This window comes from Saimiri boliviensis, chromosome 1 (genome assembly GCF_048565385.1).
Source record: "Saimiri boliviensis isolate mSaiBol1 chromosome 1, mSaiBol1.pri, whole genome shotgun sequence".
In the NCBI taxonomy this organism is placed as follows: Eukaryota; Metazoa; Chordata; class Mammalia; order Primates; family Cebidae; genus Saimiri; species Saimiri boliviensis.
Genome location: NC_133449.1, coordinates 210,793,212 through 210,812,278, shown reverse-complemented (window position 1 = coordinate 210,812,278; position 19,067 = coordinate 210,793,212). Strand labels below are relative to the sequence as shown.

The window sequence follows — 19,067 nt, the reverse complement described above, 5'->3', positions numbered from 1 at the left end:
GTTAAATTGTCAGTATTTCTCAAATTGATTTACGTACACAATGCAATCTCAAAATCCCATTGTGGTTTCTGTTAGAAGTGAACAAGTTGATTATAAAATCTGGCAAAGTAATTTAGAATGTTATAGTTCATTGAGATCCAATTTTTTTTTGAGACAGAGTCTTGTTCTGTTGCCCAAGCTGGAGTGCAGTGCCACAATCTTGGCTCACTGCAACCTCCACCTCCTGGGTTCAAGCGATTCTCCTGCCTCAGCCTCCTGAGTAGCTGGGATTACAGGTGCACACCACCATGCCTGGCTAATTTTTGTATTTTTTAAGTAGAGACGGGGTTTCGTCATGTTGGCCAGGCTGGTCTTGAATTCCTGACCTTGTGATCCGGCCTTCCAAAGTGCTGGGATTACAGGCATGAGCCACCACGCCCAGCCTGAAATCCAATTTTTTAAAAAATAAATAAACAGAAGACCAAAACAATTTTGAAAAAGAAAAATAGGACTCATGGCTACCTGATTTTATGGTTTACTATAAACTATAGTAATCACCATAGTGTAGTGTTAGCATAAGGACAGAAATATAAATTAATGGAACAGAATAGAAAGCCCAGAAATAGACTCACACTTAAAATAAGGATGAATGATTTTCAATAAAAATCAAATAAGCCAGACGAGTTTACCTGTAGTCTCTCAGCTACTCGAAAGGTTGAGGTGGGAGGACAGCTTCAAGCATGGGTGTTTGAGGCCAGCCTGGTCAATAATGGTGAGACCTCATTTCAAAATAATAATAATAAAGAAATGTTGTGAGAAAAAGAATAGTCTTATTAACAAATGGTGATGAAAAAAATAGATATACAATATTTAAACAATAACAAAACCCACAACTTGTGTGTTCCACACAATATACAAAATATCAACTCAAAATGAATCATGGACATACTTAAAAGGTCAAGGCTGCAGTGAGCCATGATTGTTCCACAGTGATCCAACCTGGGAAAGGAATATCACAGCAATAAAAGGAAATAAACTACAGATAAATGCAAAACATAGATAGCACAAAAGCAACATGCTAAGCAAAAGGCAAACTCATAGGGCAACATACCATATAATTCCGTTTATATGACATTATGGAAAAAATAAAACTGTAGGAACAAATCAGTGATTGACAAGGGTTTAGTATAGAGGTAAGGAGCAAAAGAGAACTTACTTGATATGATGGAAATATTTTATATCTTAAGTACGCTGATGGTTACAACTGTATAATCTGTCAAAACTCATCATGCTGTACACCTAGGGAGGGTGAATTTAACTTAGGTAAACACAGTACAAATTTCTTAATGGGAAAAAAATAGCAAGTAACAGCAAGAGGGGATTTCTCTTAGTGTTTTTACAAGTTGTGTTCTTGTGAGTTAAAAAAGGTAGTGTATCATTATCATACCATCTGAAAACATACTTCGTTTTGAAAAATAAGGAAATAGACAACCCAGTCACTGTGGCTTGAGCCTTTATTCCCAGCTTTTTGGGAAGCTGAGGCAGGAAGATGGCCTTGATCCCAGGAGTTCGATACCAGCCTGGAGCAATATAGCAAGACTCCACTTTTAATTTAAAAACTAATAAGAATGAAGAAGATTCATAAAAAAAGAAAAGCAATAGACAAATCAAAATGTCTTATAGTTTCCTATTATATACCATATTTCTGCATACCTCTTTGCAAAGTAATAATTATATTTCCTAAGTAACCATAAAGTTGCAGAAACCATTTTTTCATTTAAGTGTAAGCATATTATTTATAACAGTGGAATTAATCTCTGTATTAGTTATTCAAGTCAACAAAACAGATATTAAAATCCCGTTACTTGGAGCCTTTCCCTGCCATTTTAATTCCTAGAAATAAAACTTACAATTTTCTGTATTTCTCAAGTACCTCAGGTGATTTTTATCAGTCAAGTTTAAAAACTGGAAGTTAGTAAACAAACTCAAATAATCCATGAGAAGGATCTAGAACAAGAAAATACCATTTGACCCAGTAATCCCATTATTGAGTATACACCCAAAGGATTATAAATCATTCTATCATAAAGACACATACACGTTTGTTTATTGCAGCTGTGGTCACAATAGCGAACACTTAGAACCAACCCAAATGCCCATCAATGATAGACTGGATAAAGAAAATGTGGCACATATACACCATGGAATACTATGCAGCCATAAAAAGGATGAGTTCATGTCCTTTGCAGGGACATGGTTGAAGCTGGAAACCATCTTTCTCAGCGAACTAATACAAGAACAGAAAACCAAACACCGCATGTTCTCACTCATAAGTGGGAGTTGAACAAAGAGAATGAGAACGCATGGACATGGGGAGCAGAGCATCATATACCAGGGTCTTTGAGGGGGTGGGGGGCTAGGGGAGGGATAGCATTAGGAGAAATACCTAATGTAGATGATAGGATGATAGATGCAGCAAATCACCATGGCACGTGTATAACTGTAACAAACCTGCAAGTGCTACACATGTACCCCAGAACTTAAAAGTACTTAAAAAAAAAATTCATGATAGTAAGGCATACAATACTTTTCAATAATACTAACAAATTAGGTTAACAATGGCAAGACAAAAAGTTTGGTAATGCTGGCCATTTATAGGGCATACAATTTCTGGGAAGGACATTAAAAACATGAAAACAATGTAATTGATGCAAGGCATTTTTTTAAGTACGGAGGATATAGCATTGACCAAAGTAAAGTCCCTGCCTTAAGAGAACTTATATTTTAGAGGGCAAGCAGTCAATGGCAAATGAACAAAATATATAAGCAGTGGTAATGCTAGAAGAAAATGCAAAACAAGGGATTAAAAAAAAAAAAAAATGATAGGGCAGGGTACTAACTTCAAGACCTGAAATAACATTTGAGTTGAAGCCTGAATTGAGGAAACAAGTCTTGTACAAATCACAGATAAGCATTTTTAGTAGAGGAACAACAATGCAAACATCAAGAAGTATTTTCTTTGTATTGTGACTGAAGTGAAGCAAAAATAATAGAAATAGCTAAAAGTGTCTTAGGCAGAAAGCTGTGAATGCAGTTATCAAAGACCCTAGTTAATTCTTTTGCCCAGGCTGGAATGTAGTGGTGTGATCCTGGCTCACTGCAATCTCGGCCTCTTGGGGTTCAAGCGATTCTCCTGCCTCACCCTCCCGAGTAGAGGGAATTACAGGCATGTACCACCACGCCCAGCTGATTTTTCTATTTTTAGTAGAGACAGGGTCTCACTATGTTAACCAAGCTGGTTTTGAACTCCTGATCTCAAGTGATCCGCCTGCCTTGGCCTCCCAAAGTGCTGGGATTATAGGCGTGAGCCACTGCACGCAGCCTCACAGTTTTTAAAACTTTTAATATCATTACTGTAAAAGGGTTGAGTTTGGTTTTACGTAATTAAAGATTACATATCCATTAGCTATCTAAGTGGAGATGAGTTCAGAGTAGTGGTTGAAGCTGAAGATACTCAGCACTAGAAACAGGAAGAATAAAACAGTACTGCTGTTAAGAGATCAGAAATCAAGTCTTATGATAGCAATGACATAGAATTCCAGAAAGTAATAAGAAGTGGGTGAGAGGCAACAGCGGATCAAAAAAGAAATAAAAATAAAATAAAATAAAACTACCACACCAGGACTTAATATAGTCACCCTGCAGAACATAAGTGACAAAGCAAATATTTGAAAAGTAAACAGAAGGGAAAGAAAAGTAACAACTGGCAGTTCTGTAGCTCATTCTAGACGGAAACCTAATTAATACTAGTCTACAATACTGAAATGACAATACAACCCACGTTTTTCAGTCACATAGAGTTTGCATATCACCAACACAAACAATATCCTTAGTTCATTTAATAGAATCATTAGACTGTTCTTACCTCTTTTATTTCTTATTTAGATCAGAACTCAAATTCCGTGGAGAACATGGAATTAAAATTATTTCATTCATTTGAGTCTAACTACAAACTTTGTTTCAAATATAGGTGTATTTTTTTTTTTTTTTAAAGCTAAAGGGCAGGGTCGTTAGTGGGCTTTTAATGAAGAAAATCCAGCACATGAAGTCCCATTAGAGAATTTGTGTTAAGTACTGGAAAAATCTTTTAAATTTTATTAATCCTACTTTTCCAAGTAATCTCATCTTTCATCCTTTTACATAGCTAAGATTTCCTATTCCTAGATCTTCCTATATTGAGAATTCAAGGAATTTCTGAAATGGAATCAACCTATTAGGTCCTTTTTTGTTGTTAAGAAAATTAGCAGGAAGTGTCCTACAGAATCAATTACTAGTTATGACTAGTTATTATCAGAGAAAAATAGAATCTCAAATTTTCTTCCAGATACCTGTAATTGCATGTCTTAGAAATTTTAACACATTATGACACTATCCCAATGTATTTATTGTTGTATTACTAGTTGCCTCCTCTATAACATCCTCCATTCATTACAATTATTGTACAATGCTACAATGTATCCAAGGTTTGTTTGCATTTAAAATTGACTCTTTAATGTATATTTAAGAGGCATCTATATTAATGTGCTTCTACATATTAAAAAGTATTTTAAAATACTTTTGCAGTTTCCTGTGAAGCTAGAAGTCTTTAAAAAATCCCATAAATACTAGTTGCTCTTCCAAATTCCTACCCCTTTTTAAAGATGTTGTATTTATAAAGCTATGACAGCTAACTTGGGGTCCAAAAATCTTTTTCTAGTTAGAAATAGTAATGAGATAAGAGACAAAAATCACATCATCTACCCCTAAAGCATATTCTTGACACACTTCAATGAAAATGAATAACCTACTCAACCTTTTCATTTTATTAACGACAAAAAGAGAAATTATACATATATATAATCTACATCATACAAAATTTAAAAAATTCTCATTGACTGGGCATGGTGGCTCATGCCTGTAGTCCCAGCACTTTGGGAGGCTGAGGCGGGTGGATCACTTGAGGTCAGGAGTTCAAGACCAGCCTGGCAAATACAGTGAAATACAAAAATTAGCAGGGTGTGGTGGTGCCCGCCTGTAATCCCAGCTACTTGGGAGGCTGGGGCAGGAAGCCGAGATCGTGCCACTGCACTCCAGCCTGGGCAACAGAATAACACTCCATCTCTAAATAAACAAAGAAATAGGTTTGCATTTTGTTAAGCTACTCACTCTGAATGAAATTATTCATACTCATGTTCCATAGTCTAAAAATTTCTAGCATACTCTAAACAAAGAATATCTTTACAAGCAAACAAGCCATTGCTTTTAGTAAGAATCATTTATTGTATAAGAGTGGAAGGTTAATTGGTACAGTACTATGCATAATCTCTCATCCTTAAAAAATTAAACATAACTGGATTAAAAATGACAAAGCAGAATGAGCATGTGAAAGACAAAAAGCATATTTTATGTTCTGCTATATTTATGAACTAATGTTCTCCATTGCATCTTAATTTCTTGACTCCTTACAAAAAATGAACATATTTTGTCATTTGATAAATGTACATAGTTCTGTATTTTTCATCCAACTCAGCTGACTGAAACTTTCAACCTAATGTAGCACTGTTGAAAAAATTTAGAGTCCATTCCATTATCTCAAAAAATGCAATGTTGTCTTGTGAAATCTGCACAATATAATGCAAATATCCAGCTACAAAGTAATAAATTAAAAAATGCCAGCCATGATCTTATGACTTAAACATTATGACTTAGTCAAATGCTCTCTTGTGGAATAAAATAAGCTAAATGTAGAGAAAAGTGGAAAAGTTTCAAAAATGTGTGCCAGGACTAAGTTCTTTCATTACTTTTATATTTATTTATAATTGTTTTTAAAAACTGAGCTATTCACTCACATGTTAATCTTATATACCAGAAAAGAAACAAAGCATCATTTTCAAGGTAACTGTATCAAAAAAAGAAATTACCGCAGAAAAAACAAAAAACCTTTCTTTTATACACAGACCTAACTGGACAAAGGAAAACATTAAAAAATACATCTATAGACAAATATCTGCAGGTTGCTCCCACAGCTAATAGTGACATACATTGGAATACTTTAGAAATTATGTCCACATACTTGTATTTGTCAAAGATTCAAATTTGTTACGTCAAAGCATACATGCAAGAATGTGTGCCACATGACTTAAAAATTCCCATTGAATATAACAAAATAAAAATCTGTAAATAAATATAAAGCATCCTGTAATAATCTCTGTAGGAAGCCAAGAGGCCAACAAAAACTTATATGACCTAAGTTTTACTTCACAGAAATATTCATAGTCTCCAAAACAGATTTAGTTGTAATGTTACACATTACAAATATTCAACTGCTTCCCAAATACTTTTTCTGGCAGCAAAATGTTACTTAAAAAAAGAAAACAAAACAGGGTGAGGGTTAAGCGCTTGAGGGAGTTAAGAATGCAGCAGAAAATTACAGGAGCCCACATATCCTTTTTCTTAAATTTAATTTGTCATATATAAGGTTTTTATGTACAATCAGTGTGCATTGTAACAGTTTATATTAAAAGTCAATCAAGTTTATCTAAAATGTTAACCTGGCTGCATAGCACATTTGACATTATTGCCCATATGAAAAGGGAAAACAAATGGATTTACAATAACTTTTGGCCATTTTGGATTCTGAAAAGTGTTCATACACCTACCCTTTTAAACCAGATGCATCTGAAAAAAAAGTTTCCAGAGCATGCAGTTTAGATTTTACATATTATCTCACCATTTTTTAAAACTACAAACACAATATTGACTAAAAAAGGAAAAAAAAAAAAAGGGAATAACATGTATCTAATAAAATATTCAGTATAAAAAGAGGACTAATGGAATTAAGTGGCCCCTTTCCCCATTTTTACATTCTAAACAATGATTCCATCAAGACAAATCATTAAAAAGTGTTATTACACTGATTTTTTTTTTTTTTTAATAAGAAGGCCTGAGTTGGTAGGGAAAGGAACAGTCAAAAAAAGCCTGAGAAGGGGAAGGAAGTAAGGAAAGTTCCTTTAATATTTACAATAATTTACAGCCATTTTTTTTTGTAAAAAGGCATAATAATAGATCACAAACAGGAAATTCCTGGCTATTTTACATACATAAGTACAGAATTTAAATATTCAAGCTTGTGATGAAAAGCGGCAAGGTGGTCGCAGTGTACAATGTAAACAAGTAGCTTTGGAAAGTGAACAAAGTCCTTGAGTGTTTTTCTTTATTAAGAAAGAACTCTCTTTCATTCCTTCCTGAAACATGATCACAGGTCAGAGTAAAGTTTATATATAAACATAATTTAAATGGAGGTCAGTCTAAAATCACTGACTTAAAAACAGTTTTATCCAGCCTATATGGGAGGGCAGTGTTGAGGTCCCTGTAATAGTAAACATTTTCCATTTCTTTAAAAAAGAAAAAAAAAAAAAAAGTACTACATTTGTAGTACAGTGCAGCATAATCCTTAAATATAAAAATATTTTCTCTTCTGTTGGGATAATAGACCTTGCATCCTGGAAAGAAGTAACAATACTGCTACTGATAGAAGATCTGTTTATATCTTTCAAGTCATGTAAGGCAATTACTGTGTTGGTTTATGATATATGGCTAAAAGAAAAGTCCAGAAAGACGAAGTGTCAGTTTTTGTTATGTTTTCCGATTACTCCAGGTATGCTCCGGCGTACTTTTGTGTTCAACTGAATGTTCAAATGGAGATCTGGAACCATAAGGAGATCTCTGATCTAGTGGTGACCTAGGGCCACTGCTGGAAGCTCTGTAGTCCATTTGCCAATCTGAGTGATACCTATAATCCCTGGAAGATTTATGGTGCGTATATTCAGAACTTGACCGGTGGTCTGAATGTAACCGATGATCTGAGTGAGAACGATGATCAGAATGAGATCTATCTTTTAAACTTCCTTCCAAATTTGACCTGTGATCTCTACTCCTGTGATCATCCAGTTTTCTGTGTTTCTCTCTGTCACTGTAATACCTAATAAAGAGAAATTAAGAATTTGTCAAGTTAATAATGCAAATTAAAATGTTTCCAAATAAAAGCTTATTAGGCTTTACCACATAAAAATACTTTAAACATAACACATAAAAATACTTTAAAACCTGATTTTAATTGTACATAAGCTCAGTGTTTCATTATAAAATTTACCAAATTCACTAAAAAAAAAAAAAAAAAAAAAAAAATCAATGAATATTTCATAAAACTAAAGTGAACCACACAGAGTCCCTAAGATAGCATCTAATTTCACATGGCTATCTTAGATAATCAGTTGCCTTTTAGTTTACATGTCATTTATATGATTGTATATTAATTATCTGGAAGCTGAAATTAAGATAATTAAAACTGTCTGAAATACTGCTGAGACCAGAGCCTTTTATCAACCTCTAAAGCAGGAAAAAGTTTAAAAATGCTAGAATGCAGTCTATGAAATAATCTGTGAAACAAAATTTTCTTTGGTTGCTGATGCCTATTAAAAGCTTCCTCAAGTGTGACTAGTTATATAAGACTCGACACGAGTCATTAAGAAATTTACTTCATATATACACGTGACAGCTTGACAAAAAATAAGTGTGGCAGTTTAATGAGAAGTATTCTCTAAAATAAGTGCCTTTTCCAAACTGAAATACACTGAAGATAATGTGTTTCTTTCTTGTAGACTAAAGATCCTTAGTAAGAACAACTATAACTATATTGTATAAATCTGTGAAATTATATACTACTACAAATCTGCCTTTTCCTTTTATTTGACCCTTTCTAATAATAAGAGCCATTCTACAACTGATGTATTCATAGTGTTGACAGGGGCTCTTAAATTATTGTAGTGAATACAACTAATACACAAAAAATGTCTTCCAATTTATTTCTTCTATTTACTATAAAAACATCAATACTATAAATCTCAGTTTTCAAGTTTACTTTTAGTAATGATCATTAACTACTGAGAATACTTCTTTATCAATAAAGGAATAAAAAGTATTGGTTATTACACTAAGGTTGCTTACTGTTCAAAGGCTTCAAAAAACAACAATAAACAAAAACCTTTCTGGTTCCAATATTCCAGATTGCTGAGATTAAATTTAACCTCAATGAGATGTGTTCACATATATCAATTTTTCCCCTCTTGACTTTTTAAAAACATGGAATGCACAATTTCCTAAATCAAATCTGAATCATTATATCAAGCTTTTATTTTATCCCATTTATTACATTTTAGAGTTTTTCAGCCAATATTCTCCAAAACCAACAATGAATCTCACACAATTTATAATTATACAATCCCTACATCAACTTTCTTACTATATATTTTGATCTCAATTTCATAATTCAAAAGCCATTTTATAGACAAATTTAGTTCTTGAAATATATAAATTTTTCTTAATTATAAACATCTTTATTTCACAAGATTTGTTTTGACTGCATGAAGACTGAATCAGCTCATAGGTCAAATACAGCAACATCGTAAAAAGAAAAAGGACATGCATAAGCAAAATTTCTAAAGTGACTACCACGTTTACCTGCTGTCTTGCTTGTAGTGATCCCAATCACGATGGTCTTTACCATTACTAAAAGAAGAATAGGGTCTTTTCCTGGAATCGCTCTTTTTGTAACAATCTCCCTGATGTCGGTCTTTATGATGATCATGGTGCTGAGATAAGTGCCTATCAGAGGAGTAACTGTCCCTGCTGCTATCATCGTGATTTGTATTCTCTTTTAATCTTTCCACGTCTGTTAGATAAGAAAGTACAACTTTTATTAATGACTTTTAAAAAAATGTGGCAAAAAAAGCTTTGTTGATAGGTAACAAGAATTCATTTCAACTCTTGCCAAAACAAAATTAGTTCCCAAATACATGCAGTTAAAGCATTTAGAAATGGTCTATAAAAGCAGTACTAAGGCTTAATTAAAAAGGGTTGCTTGGTTATGAAATGAAATAAATAAAAAATAAAAATTATGGGACCCATTCCTTTCTCAGATTATACTTTTGTGACTCTTGTACAGAAATAATGCATCACTATTCCAAATTACATAAAAAATAACACTTGCTCATTTTAAGTTATTCTACACTTTCTACAAACTGGGAAAAGGATGATTTAGTAAAAGGATAATAAACGAAAATAAACTAAAGTTTAAGAGAACATATTTTATATAATAATGTAGGTATATATGAGGATTACCATAACTCCTTAATATAAAGGTACTTATAAATAAAAACATGTGGGGACCTTTTTTTATCATTTGGTTTATTCAAAACAAAACTTAAAAAAAACTTATCTTCCCAAACAATCAGTAAGGCTTACATACCTGGATTTCTAATCACGTGAGGGTTCAAGCTGCTGTTCTGATCATTGTTTTGCTAAAATAAATGCACACATGTGTAAGAATCTTTAGGTGACTTCACAAACTTACTAAAACAGGAGAGATAATTCTTAGAAAATATTGATACTAAATGAAGTCTTCACATAAGATATTAGAATGTGTGTTTGTTTGTATATGTGTGTGTGTATGTGTACATTTATATATGACATTTACAGATCTCTCTTTAAAGTATAAAATACTTGACCCATGACTTAAAGATACTTTTTCACTTTGAAATACACTGACTTAACAGAAAGTTGCAAAAATAATAATTACTGAGTTTCCACATACCCTTCACCTAGCTTCTCCTAATGTTATTATCATATAAACATAGTATAATGATCAAAACCAAATAATTAACACTGGTGTAACACTTAACTGAAGTACAGACTTCATTCAGATTTCACATTTTTCCACTAATGTTCTTGGGAATTCAATTTGGAATTCCATATTACAATTAGTTGTCATGTCTTCCTCTGTGACAGCGCCTTAGTCTATTTCATAATCTTAACACTTTTTCCAGAGCACTCGTTACTTTACAGAACATTCTTAAAGTAGCACTTATCTGGCATTTTCACATAAAAACATATATATTATATATTTTTGGCAAGAATTCCACATAGGTGATGTGCCTTTCTCAGTACACTGTTATCAGAGGGTTCATGATGTTGATATGTGTTAAACTACTGGTGACATTAACCTTGATTGCTTAAGGTGGGTCAGGCAAGTTTCCCTATAAAGTTATTGTTTTCCCTTTATAATGAATGAACATTTCAGAGGAGATCTGCCAGTATCTGTTTTCTTGCCCATTAATTTTACCTCCCTTCTGTGAATCTTGTCTGCAACAATTACTACTGTGGTATTTAATGGTGATTTAAAAAATTTATCTCATTCATTCTGTATTTATCAATCAGATTGTTTTGTAAAAAGAATGTTTTGGGCCGGGTGTGGTAGCTCATGCCTGTAATCTCAGCACTTTGGGAGGCTAAGACAGGTGGATCACCTGAGGTCGGGAGTTCAAGACCAGCCTGACCAACATGAAGAAATCTTGTGTTTATTAAAAATACAAAATTAGCTGGGCGTGGTGGCACATGTCTGTAATCCCAACTACTAGGGAGGCTGAGGAAGGAGAATCGCTTTAACACAGGAGGCAGAGGTTGCGATGAACCTAGATCGCACCATTGTACTTCAGCCTGGGCAACAAGAGCAAAAACCTTGTCTCAAAAAAAAAAAAAAAAAAAAAAGTCTCATAGTTTTAATTATATAAATTAAGGAAAAAAATATAATGGCAAGTTTACCTGAGATTCCTGCCGTTTTTTAATAGCATGCTTATACAATTTATGTAATTTTCTTGCATCAAATTCAGTAAACTTAGATACAAAAATCCACAGGTTTCTAGAAGAAAAAAAAGGCAAATTAAGTTATTTTGGTGGCAAATATTTAGTTTTTTCATGGAAATCCTTCCCTCCAGATAGAAACACACATACACAGCCTTCTATGGAACAAACTCTAAGGATATTAATTCTCCTATGTATTTTTTAAAACTTCATATATGAATAAGACTCCAGTGAAACTAAACATTAAATTTTCCTTCTCTTCCAAGTCACTTCATTTTAGTCACTGGAGTGAAAAGCAGTAATCAATCCTAATTTGAAATGCATCAAAGATATAAATTAAGGAAGTGACTCAGATTCATACTGTGATCCTGATAACACATATAAGGGACAGGTATGTATGTTATAGATGGAGTGGAAATGCCATCAGATAATATGAATTATGCTTGTAAAGAATTGTCTTAAATAAAGCATTAAAAAGTAACTGTCATTTTAAAATGGTAAAGCAATGATCCCAAGAGTAACACGACCAAACACCATAAATGAGGTACAGCTTAGTATCTCTTCCCACCCCAAGAGAGGCATCAATAATTAATCATAGATTGTGATGATTATTTCACAATGCATGTGTATATCAAATCATCAAACTAAATATTTAACATCTGTAATTGTCAAATATATCTCCAAAAAAGAAAAGAAATGTTAAGTTCTAAGGGTAGTAGTCCCCAGAAGATTCAAATATACAGTTGAGGTATATTTATCTTGAAATAAATTTTAAAAGCAAATTTACTGAGAGAATATACTGAATGATACCTTACTGAACTGAAATCCACAGAAGGGGGAAAATTCATCTAGTCTTTATATAAATTCACAGACTATTTCAAACATATCTACATTCTACAGTTAACTCATAAAAGGTAAGAACTTAATGAAGTACCTTTTTGTTCATAAGTAAATTCCTTGTAAAAATATATTTTCCCCTAAAAAGTCTAGTCAGGAATTAGATTCCGGTTTTAATCATATCATCTGAACAACTGTCGGATCTTGAACAAAGCCTAAGAGCTGAGACAAATATCAGCACTTACACAAACCTAAGAATTAGCGCCTTTTTTAATAAGTTTAGGTCCCAGGTATTTCCTTTGTCATTCAGCAGCCCCAGCCCTAAATTGCTTTTCATCCGAATGTATTTTTTTCTTCTGTAAACTGATTAAATAACTGTTCATATTCCCCACAAATAATACTATTAAAAGGATCAGCTAGAATGAGGAATATTTGATAGACAACTATAATAGAAATGTACATTCTATTTTAGCCATCATTTTATTATAGTGATCTTTAAAGAAAAACTACTGTTGCATTTCAGTTGTTACTAAGAAATGTGGTCAAAAAATATAAAGAAAGAAACACTTTATTATAGTGATCTTTAAATAAAAGCTACTGTTGCATTTCAGTTGTTTTTAAGAAATTTGGTCAAAAAATATATTGAAAGAAACACTGTAAGCAAAAAAATAAAGGTCACTATGATAACTACTGTAACACTTGCTTAATGCCAACTGTTCTATAATTGTAGCTTAGGTCTCCATCTTCTTTCATTCTGTACAATAACTGTTCTTGAGGGGAGAGAGTCAGCCAATCAATGACAGGTCTTAATATAAGGTACTTTTTTTTCTTGTTTCGGCAGTAAAAAAACAGATTTTCCCCAGCACTTTGGGAGGCCAACGCAGGCAGATCACTTGAGCTCAGGAGTTTGAGATAAACCTGGCCAACGTGGCGAAACCGTGTCTCTACAAAAAATACAAAAATTTAGCTGGGTATGGTGGTGCATGCCTGTAGTTCTAGCTACTCTGGAGGCTGAGGTGGAAAGATAGCTTGAGTCTGGGAGGCAGAGGCTGCAGTGAGCCGATAACGTGTCACTGCACTCTAGCCTGGGCAACAGTGCAATACTCCATCTCAAAAAATGAAAATAGGCCAGGCATGGTGGCTTACGCTTGTAACCTCGGCACACTGGGAGGCTGAGGTGGGGGGATCACTTGAGGTCAGGATTGCAAGACCAGCCTGGCCAACATGGTGAAACTATCTCCACTAAAAATGGTGCCTTACACCTGTAATCCCAGCACACTGGGAGGCTGAGGCAGGGGGATCACTTGACGTCAAGAGTGCAAGACCAGCCTGGCCAACATGGTGAAATTATCTCTACTAAAAATGGTGCCTTACACCTGTAATCCCAGCACACTGGAAGGCGGAGATGGGGGGATCACTTGAGGTCAGTAGTGTAAGTCCAGTCTGGCCAACATGGTGAAACCCTATCTCTACTAAAAATAAAAAACTGGCCAAGTGTGGGCCTGTAGTCCCAGCTACCAGGGAGACTGAGGCAGGACAATCACTTGAACCCAGGAGGCGGAGCCTGCACCCGAGATCATGTCACTGCACTCCAGCCTGGGCAACAGAGCAAGACTCGGTCAATGAATCAATCAATCAATCAAAATTTTCACAAGACAGCAAAAGCTAATTTACTTTATAGGATATTTCCAAATTGAGTTCCTTCCTTCCTTCCTTCCCCATCACCCCCTTGAGGGAATTTGGTTTAACCAGGGATAGTGGCAGCAGGAATGAACAACAAGGAATATTAAATCAAGGTAACTGAGAACAAAAAAAGGAAACCAAAAAGGTAATCTGCCCAACTGAGTAAAGAAAAGTAAGGTGACAGCATAGCTTTTGGATGTAAAGTGACAGAACACAATGAAAAAGTTAAGTCTCCTGGGTATTAGTCTCTCTTCTTTCAAAGGTTTCCCCACCCTTTCCCAATGACAAACCAAATTTGAAATGGTACCTATTTGTACTAGTCACTGTGTAATTTCTTATTTTGTTTAAAATTTTATTTCAAATTCTTTTATTCTTTGCTCATTTTTAAATTCACTTTCAACCAAATTCACTGTGTAATTTCAGTAAGATGTTCCTTATTTCTCATCTAGAAGGCAGGTAAGGTAGCCATTCTACCTCTTCAAACCTCAAAATTCTAAGCCCTAATTATAAGGATTCAAAAATTGGTATGTAATATTCAACTAAATATTTTCATTCAGTGGCCCTCCATAAACGATAATCCGTTCTTGGCAAAAGGCATTATTGAAACGAAAGTTACCAAGCTTTCAAATTTTATAGTTCCTGTTTAACATCAATGATAGAAGCCAAGCATGTTTACACTAAAAAAAGTAAAGAATAATTTTAATAAAATCCTTAGATTAGCTAAATTTAGCTTTAAGAATAATGTACTACCGCCGGGCGCGGTGGCTCAAGCCTGTAATCCCAGCACTTTGGGAGGCCGAGGCGGGTGGATCACGAGGTCGAGAGATCGAGACCATCCTGGTCAACATGGTGAAACCCCGTCTCTACTAAAAGTGCAAAAAATTAGCTGGGCATGGTGGCACGTGCCTGTAATCCCAGCTACTCAGGAGGCTGAGGCAGGAGAATTGCCTGAGCTCAGGAGGCGGAGGTTGCGGTGAGCCGAGATCGCGCCATTGCACTCCAGCCTGGGTAACAAGGGCGAAACTCCGTCTCAAAAAAAAAAAGAATAATGTACTACCTTACTTTTATTTTCCTAGTTTTTTTGCATTTTACACTACTTGAGGATGTTAATTTTTACATCTTTATACATATATCCAGGAGGTAAACTGCTAAATTCATGAAACAATAAACTCTGTGGAAACACCAATTTCAAAAGCTATTACTGAGATTAATTTGGTAAATTACAAAGACTTTTTTAAAAAAATGCAATCTGAATTTTAATGAAACAGCTTCAGAGATGCCACATGTTACCTACCATGATACATATTTTTAACCATTCATGAATAAAAAACGTTAAAGGGAAAAAAATTAAAACAATCATCCTCAGGTTACTTCTGTAAACATTGTCTTGTTATCTAAATTTCAGAATCAGGAAAGAAAACAAAATACAAATGAGAGTTATATAATACATAATTAACACTTCCTGAAAAGTTTATCACTTACTTTCTCCATTGCTTAATTTGTTCAGGATTTGTATACTCTTTTAGACATTCTGTGATATGGTCTCCAATTTTTATTAAACACTGTCTAGTATGTTCTAGTTGTTCTCTTTCTGAAAGGCCTTTTTCAGGTCTATCAAGTTGTTTCAAAGCTGCTTTAACCGGCCTCATTCTTTCTTTACACTTTAAAATGAGAAAACAAGAACATAAACACATGTATTAAAATATAAATTCAACAAGATCTACCTCCTTTAATGATATTGACATGAGTATAATATTGTAACATTGTTTGATAGCAAAATAAGCAATTTAATCTCACTTCACAAATCTTATACATCAGGGTTCTTTCCCCTTTAGATTTTTTTCAGAAAAGCAAACCTTTCCGTTATTTAAAATTAGTCTTTGCATAAGTAAAGCTTTGGAATTACTTAGCTTCTACATAAATGGTGACTTTTCAAACTGTAGCACACTATTATAAGAAGTCTTAAATATAGAATATTAAAAAACAGTAAAATCTTTCAGAGCATAACTTAATAACCTACTATCCACTATTATACAGAGTAAAACAATTTTAGCAAAACTAATCAATATAGCTAGATGTATAAATTGTTATTCTTTCAAACATTTGGGACAACAGAAGATAGTAATAATGACTTGCTCTTCATATTTTGGGTGGTTGGGGAGTAGAGGTTCAAAGAGTAACCTTTTCCTTGGGCTGCACATTCCTGACATGGTAACAAAAGGATGGCATATTAAGAATTGTTGTGGCCGGGTGCGGTGGCTCAAGCCTGTAATCCCAGCACTTTGGGAGGCCGAGGCGGGTGGATCACGAGGTCAAGAGATCGAGACCATCCTGGTCAACATGTTGAAACCCGGTCTCTACTAAAAATACAAAAAATTAGCTGGGCATGGTGGCGTGTGCCTGTAATCCCAGCTACTCAGGAGGCTGAGGCAGGAGAATTGCCTGAACCCAGGAGGCGGAGGTTGCGGTGAGCCGAGATCGCACCATTGCACTCCAGCCTGGGTAACAAGAGTGAAACTCCGCCTCAAAAAAACAAACAAACAAACAAAAAAACGGTGGCTCAAACCTGTAATCCCAGCACTTTGGGAGGCCGAGGCGGGTGGATCACGAGGTCAAGAGATCGAGACCATCCTGGTCAACATGGTGAAACCCGTCTCTACTAAAAATACAAAAAATTAGCTGGGCATGGTGGCGCATGCCTGTAATCCCAGCTACTCAGGAGGCTAAGGCAGGAGAATTGCCTGAACCCAGGAGGCGGAGGTTGCGGTGAGCCGAGATCACGCCATTGCACTCCAGCCTGCGTAACAAGAGCGAAACTCCGTCTCAAAAAAAAAAAAAGAATTGTTGTGTTTTATTGTAGCAGTAAGAACTACAACCTTATATCAAAGAATAAAAATATTACTAACAAAGCGAACTTCAGATAAAATTTGTAAATGCAAAAACAAGTTAAAATTTAACATTATATTCACAAAAAGCAAGTTGGTTTAGTTCTCAGAATGTAAGGATGATGGGTCAACATCAGACAATACATTTAGGTCACCCAACATCATTTATTCAGAAATTAGGCCAGGCATGGTGGCTCATGCCTGTAACCCCAGCACTTTGGGAAGCTGAGGTGGGAGGATCACTTGAATCTGGGAGTTTGAGATCGGCCTGGGCAACAGTGAGACTCTGATCCTTTAAAAAAAAAAAATTAGCCAGGGATAGTGGTGCACACCTGCAGTCCCAGCTACTCAGGAGGTCAAGGTGGGAGGACTGCTTGAACCCAGGAGGCTGAGACTGCAATCAGCTATGATCATGCCACTGGCACTCCAGCCTGGGCAAGAGTAAGAACCTAGCTCAAAACACAGAAAATAGTAAGTCCTTACACCACTGCTCTGATGAACCTCTCTTACTATAAATATAAATTAGAATTCAGTCAGATCTGATGATCTAAGAAGGGGAAATCTTAAATTTCCTTTCTAATTTTTAGTGTTATTCATTGCTGTTCTTTATGTTTCCCATTTTTTTGTTCAACTTTGGCAGTTTATATTCTGCTAGAAAATAATTTCTCTAACATATATAAGTTTACTGTGTTACTATGTTCTAGGAATTGTTCCAGATCCAGGAAATCGGGCTGCAAGTAGAACAGATCCTGCGCCTTTATGGAACCTGGACTCTAGTGTAAGACAGCCAGTAAATAAACAAGAAATAATGTGCTAGACAACAACTGTGATAAAGAAAAATAAAGCAAGAAAGAGCAGGGAGCTTCCTATCTTATGCAAGATTTCAGAGAAACGCAACATTTGAGAGGACACCTAAAGAAAATGAAGGAGTAAGCCATTCTGAGTAGAATAAAAAACATACAAAAAAATGTCCTAAAACTTGTTTGACATGTCTTTAAAAATGTATAGATGCCTGTGTTGCTGGAACCAAGTGAGTATGAGAAGTGGCTGGTGATAATGGGAACTGACTAGATGTTACCAGGCTGGTTTCAGACTGTTAAGAATCCTTTCTCCTAAATGAGATGGAAAGCCATTGGAGCATTTAAAACACAGAAATATAATGGTATGCCTTTATTATCCCTGTAAGTCATGATTACTCTGGTTGCTATGGGGAGTCCACACTGAGGTATAGGCAGGGAGGAAGCAGTGAGAATAGCATATGAAGCTACTGCAATAACTCAGAAAAAGAAATGGCTATGCTAAGATCAGTGTGGTAGAGCCAACAGGATTTTGTTACATTAACTGGATGTGAGCAGGGGAAACCGATGGAACTGATGACTAACACTATGCTAAGGCTGACACCTGAAGATAGTAACTGGACTCATACTTGCAAAGCACTTATTAGATGCTAGAGGCTGGGTGAGCTTTGCTTTACATGTACCTCACCTGACCCTGACAATAGTCCTTTGCAATAGTATTTAATATATTTTATAAAAGAAACTGAAACTTAGAATAACATGACATCTGTTAAACCCAGCTCTAACTGACCTTAGACTCTGAGCTTTTTCGTGACTGCTAAATTATATTGTCATTCAGGAAGGCAACCAATAAAAGATAACCAAAATCAAGGTACCAAATGAGGCAAATATGTTTATACAGTGAAGACTCAGAAAGGCAACTGAATTTCAAAATATTCAGACCTATTCTCAAATACAATGGAATTCCTTAGAGATAAAAATCTTATACAAGCCAGAAAGTCTGGCTCCAGAGTCCACGTTTAAAAATTATTACATTCCTCATTTCCGTAATACACAAAATATCATTTAAGATTAAAGGAGAGGAAATTCACGCACTGTGTATAGTAGGAATTTTTCCATTCCAGTAGTTACATGAAAAAGTCAGAAGACT

At 34.9% G+C, this 19,067-nt stretch overlaps 1 protein-coding gene across 2 annotated transcripts in view; it reads right to left on the bottom strand.

Annotated features, from left to right (window-relative positions):
• Positions 1-5,274: 5,274 nt before the first annotated feature.
• Positions 5,275-19,067, bottom strand: part of CHD1 (chromodomain helicase DNA binding protein 1) — a 78,540-nt gene continuing 64,747 nt past the window's right edge. For both annotated transcript variants that reach the window (XM_039469717.2, XM_039469714.2), the window contains 5 exons: positions 15,718-15,896; positions 11,677-11,773; positions 10,325-10,376; positions 9,538-9,748; positions 5,275-7,999 (listed from right to left, as the gene is read on the bottom strand). In XM_039469717.2, coding sequence (XP_039325651.2) covers positions 7,654-7,999; positions 9,538-9,748; positions 10,325-10,376; positions 11,677-11,773; positions 15,718-15,896 — 885 coding nt within the window. In that variant the 3' untranslated portion in view covers positions 5,275-7,653. The remainder of the gene's footprint in view (positions 8,000-9,537; positions 9,749-10,324; positions 10,377-11,676; positions 11,774-15,717; positions 15,897-19,067) is intronic.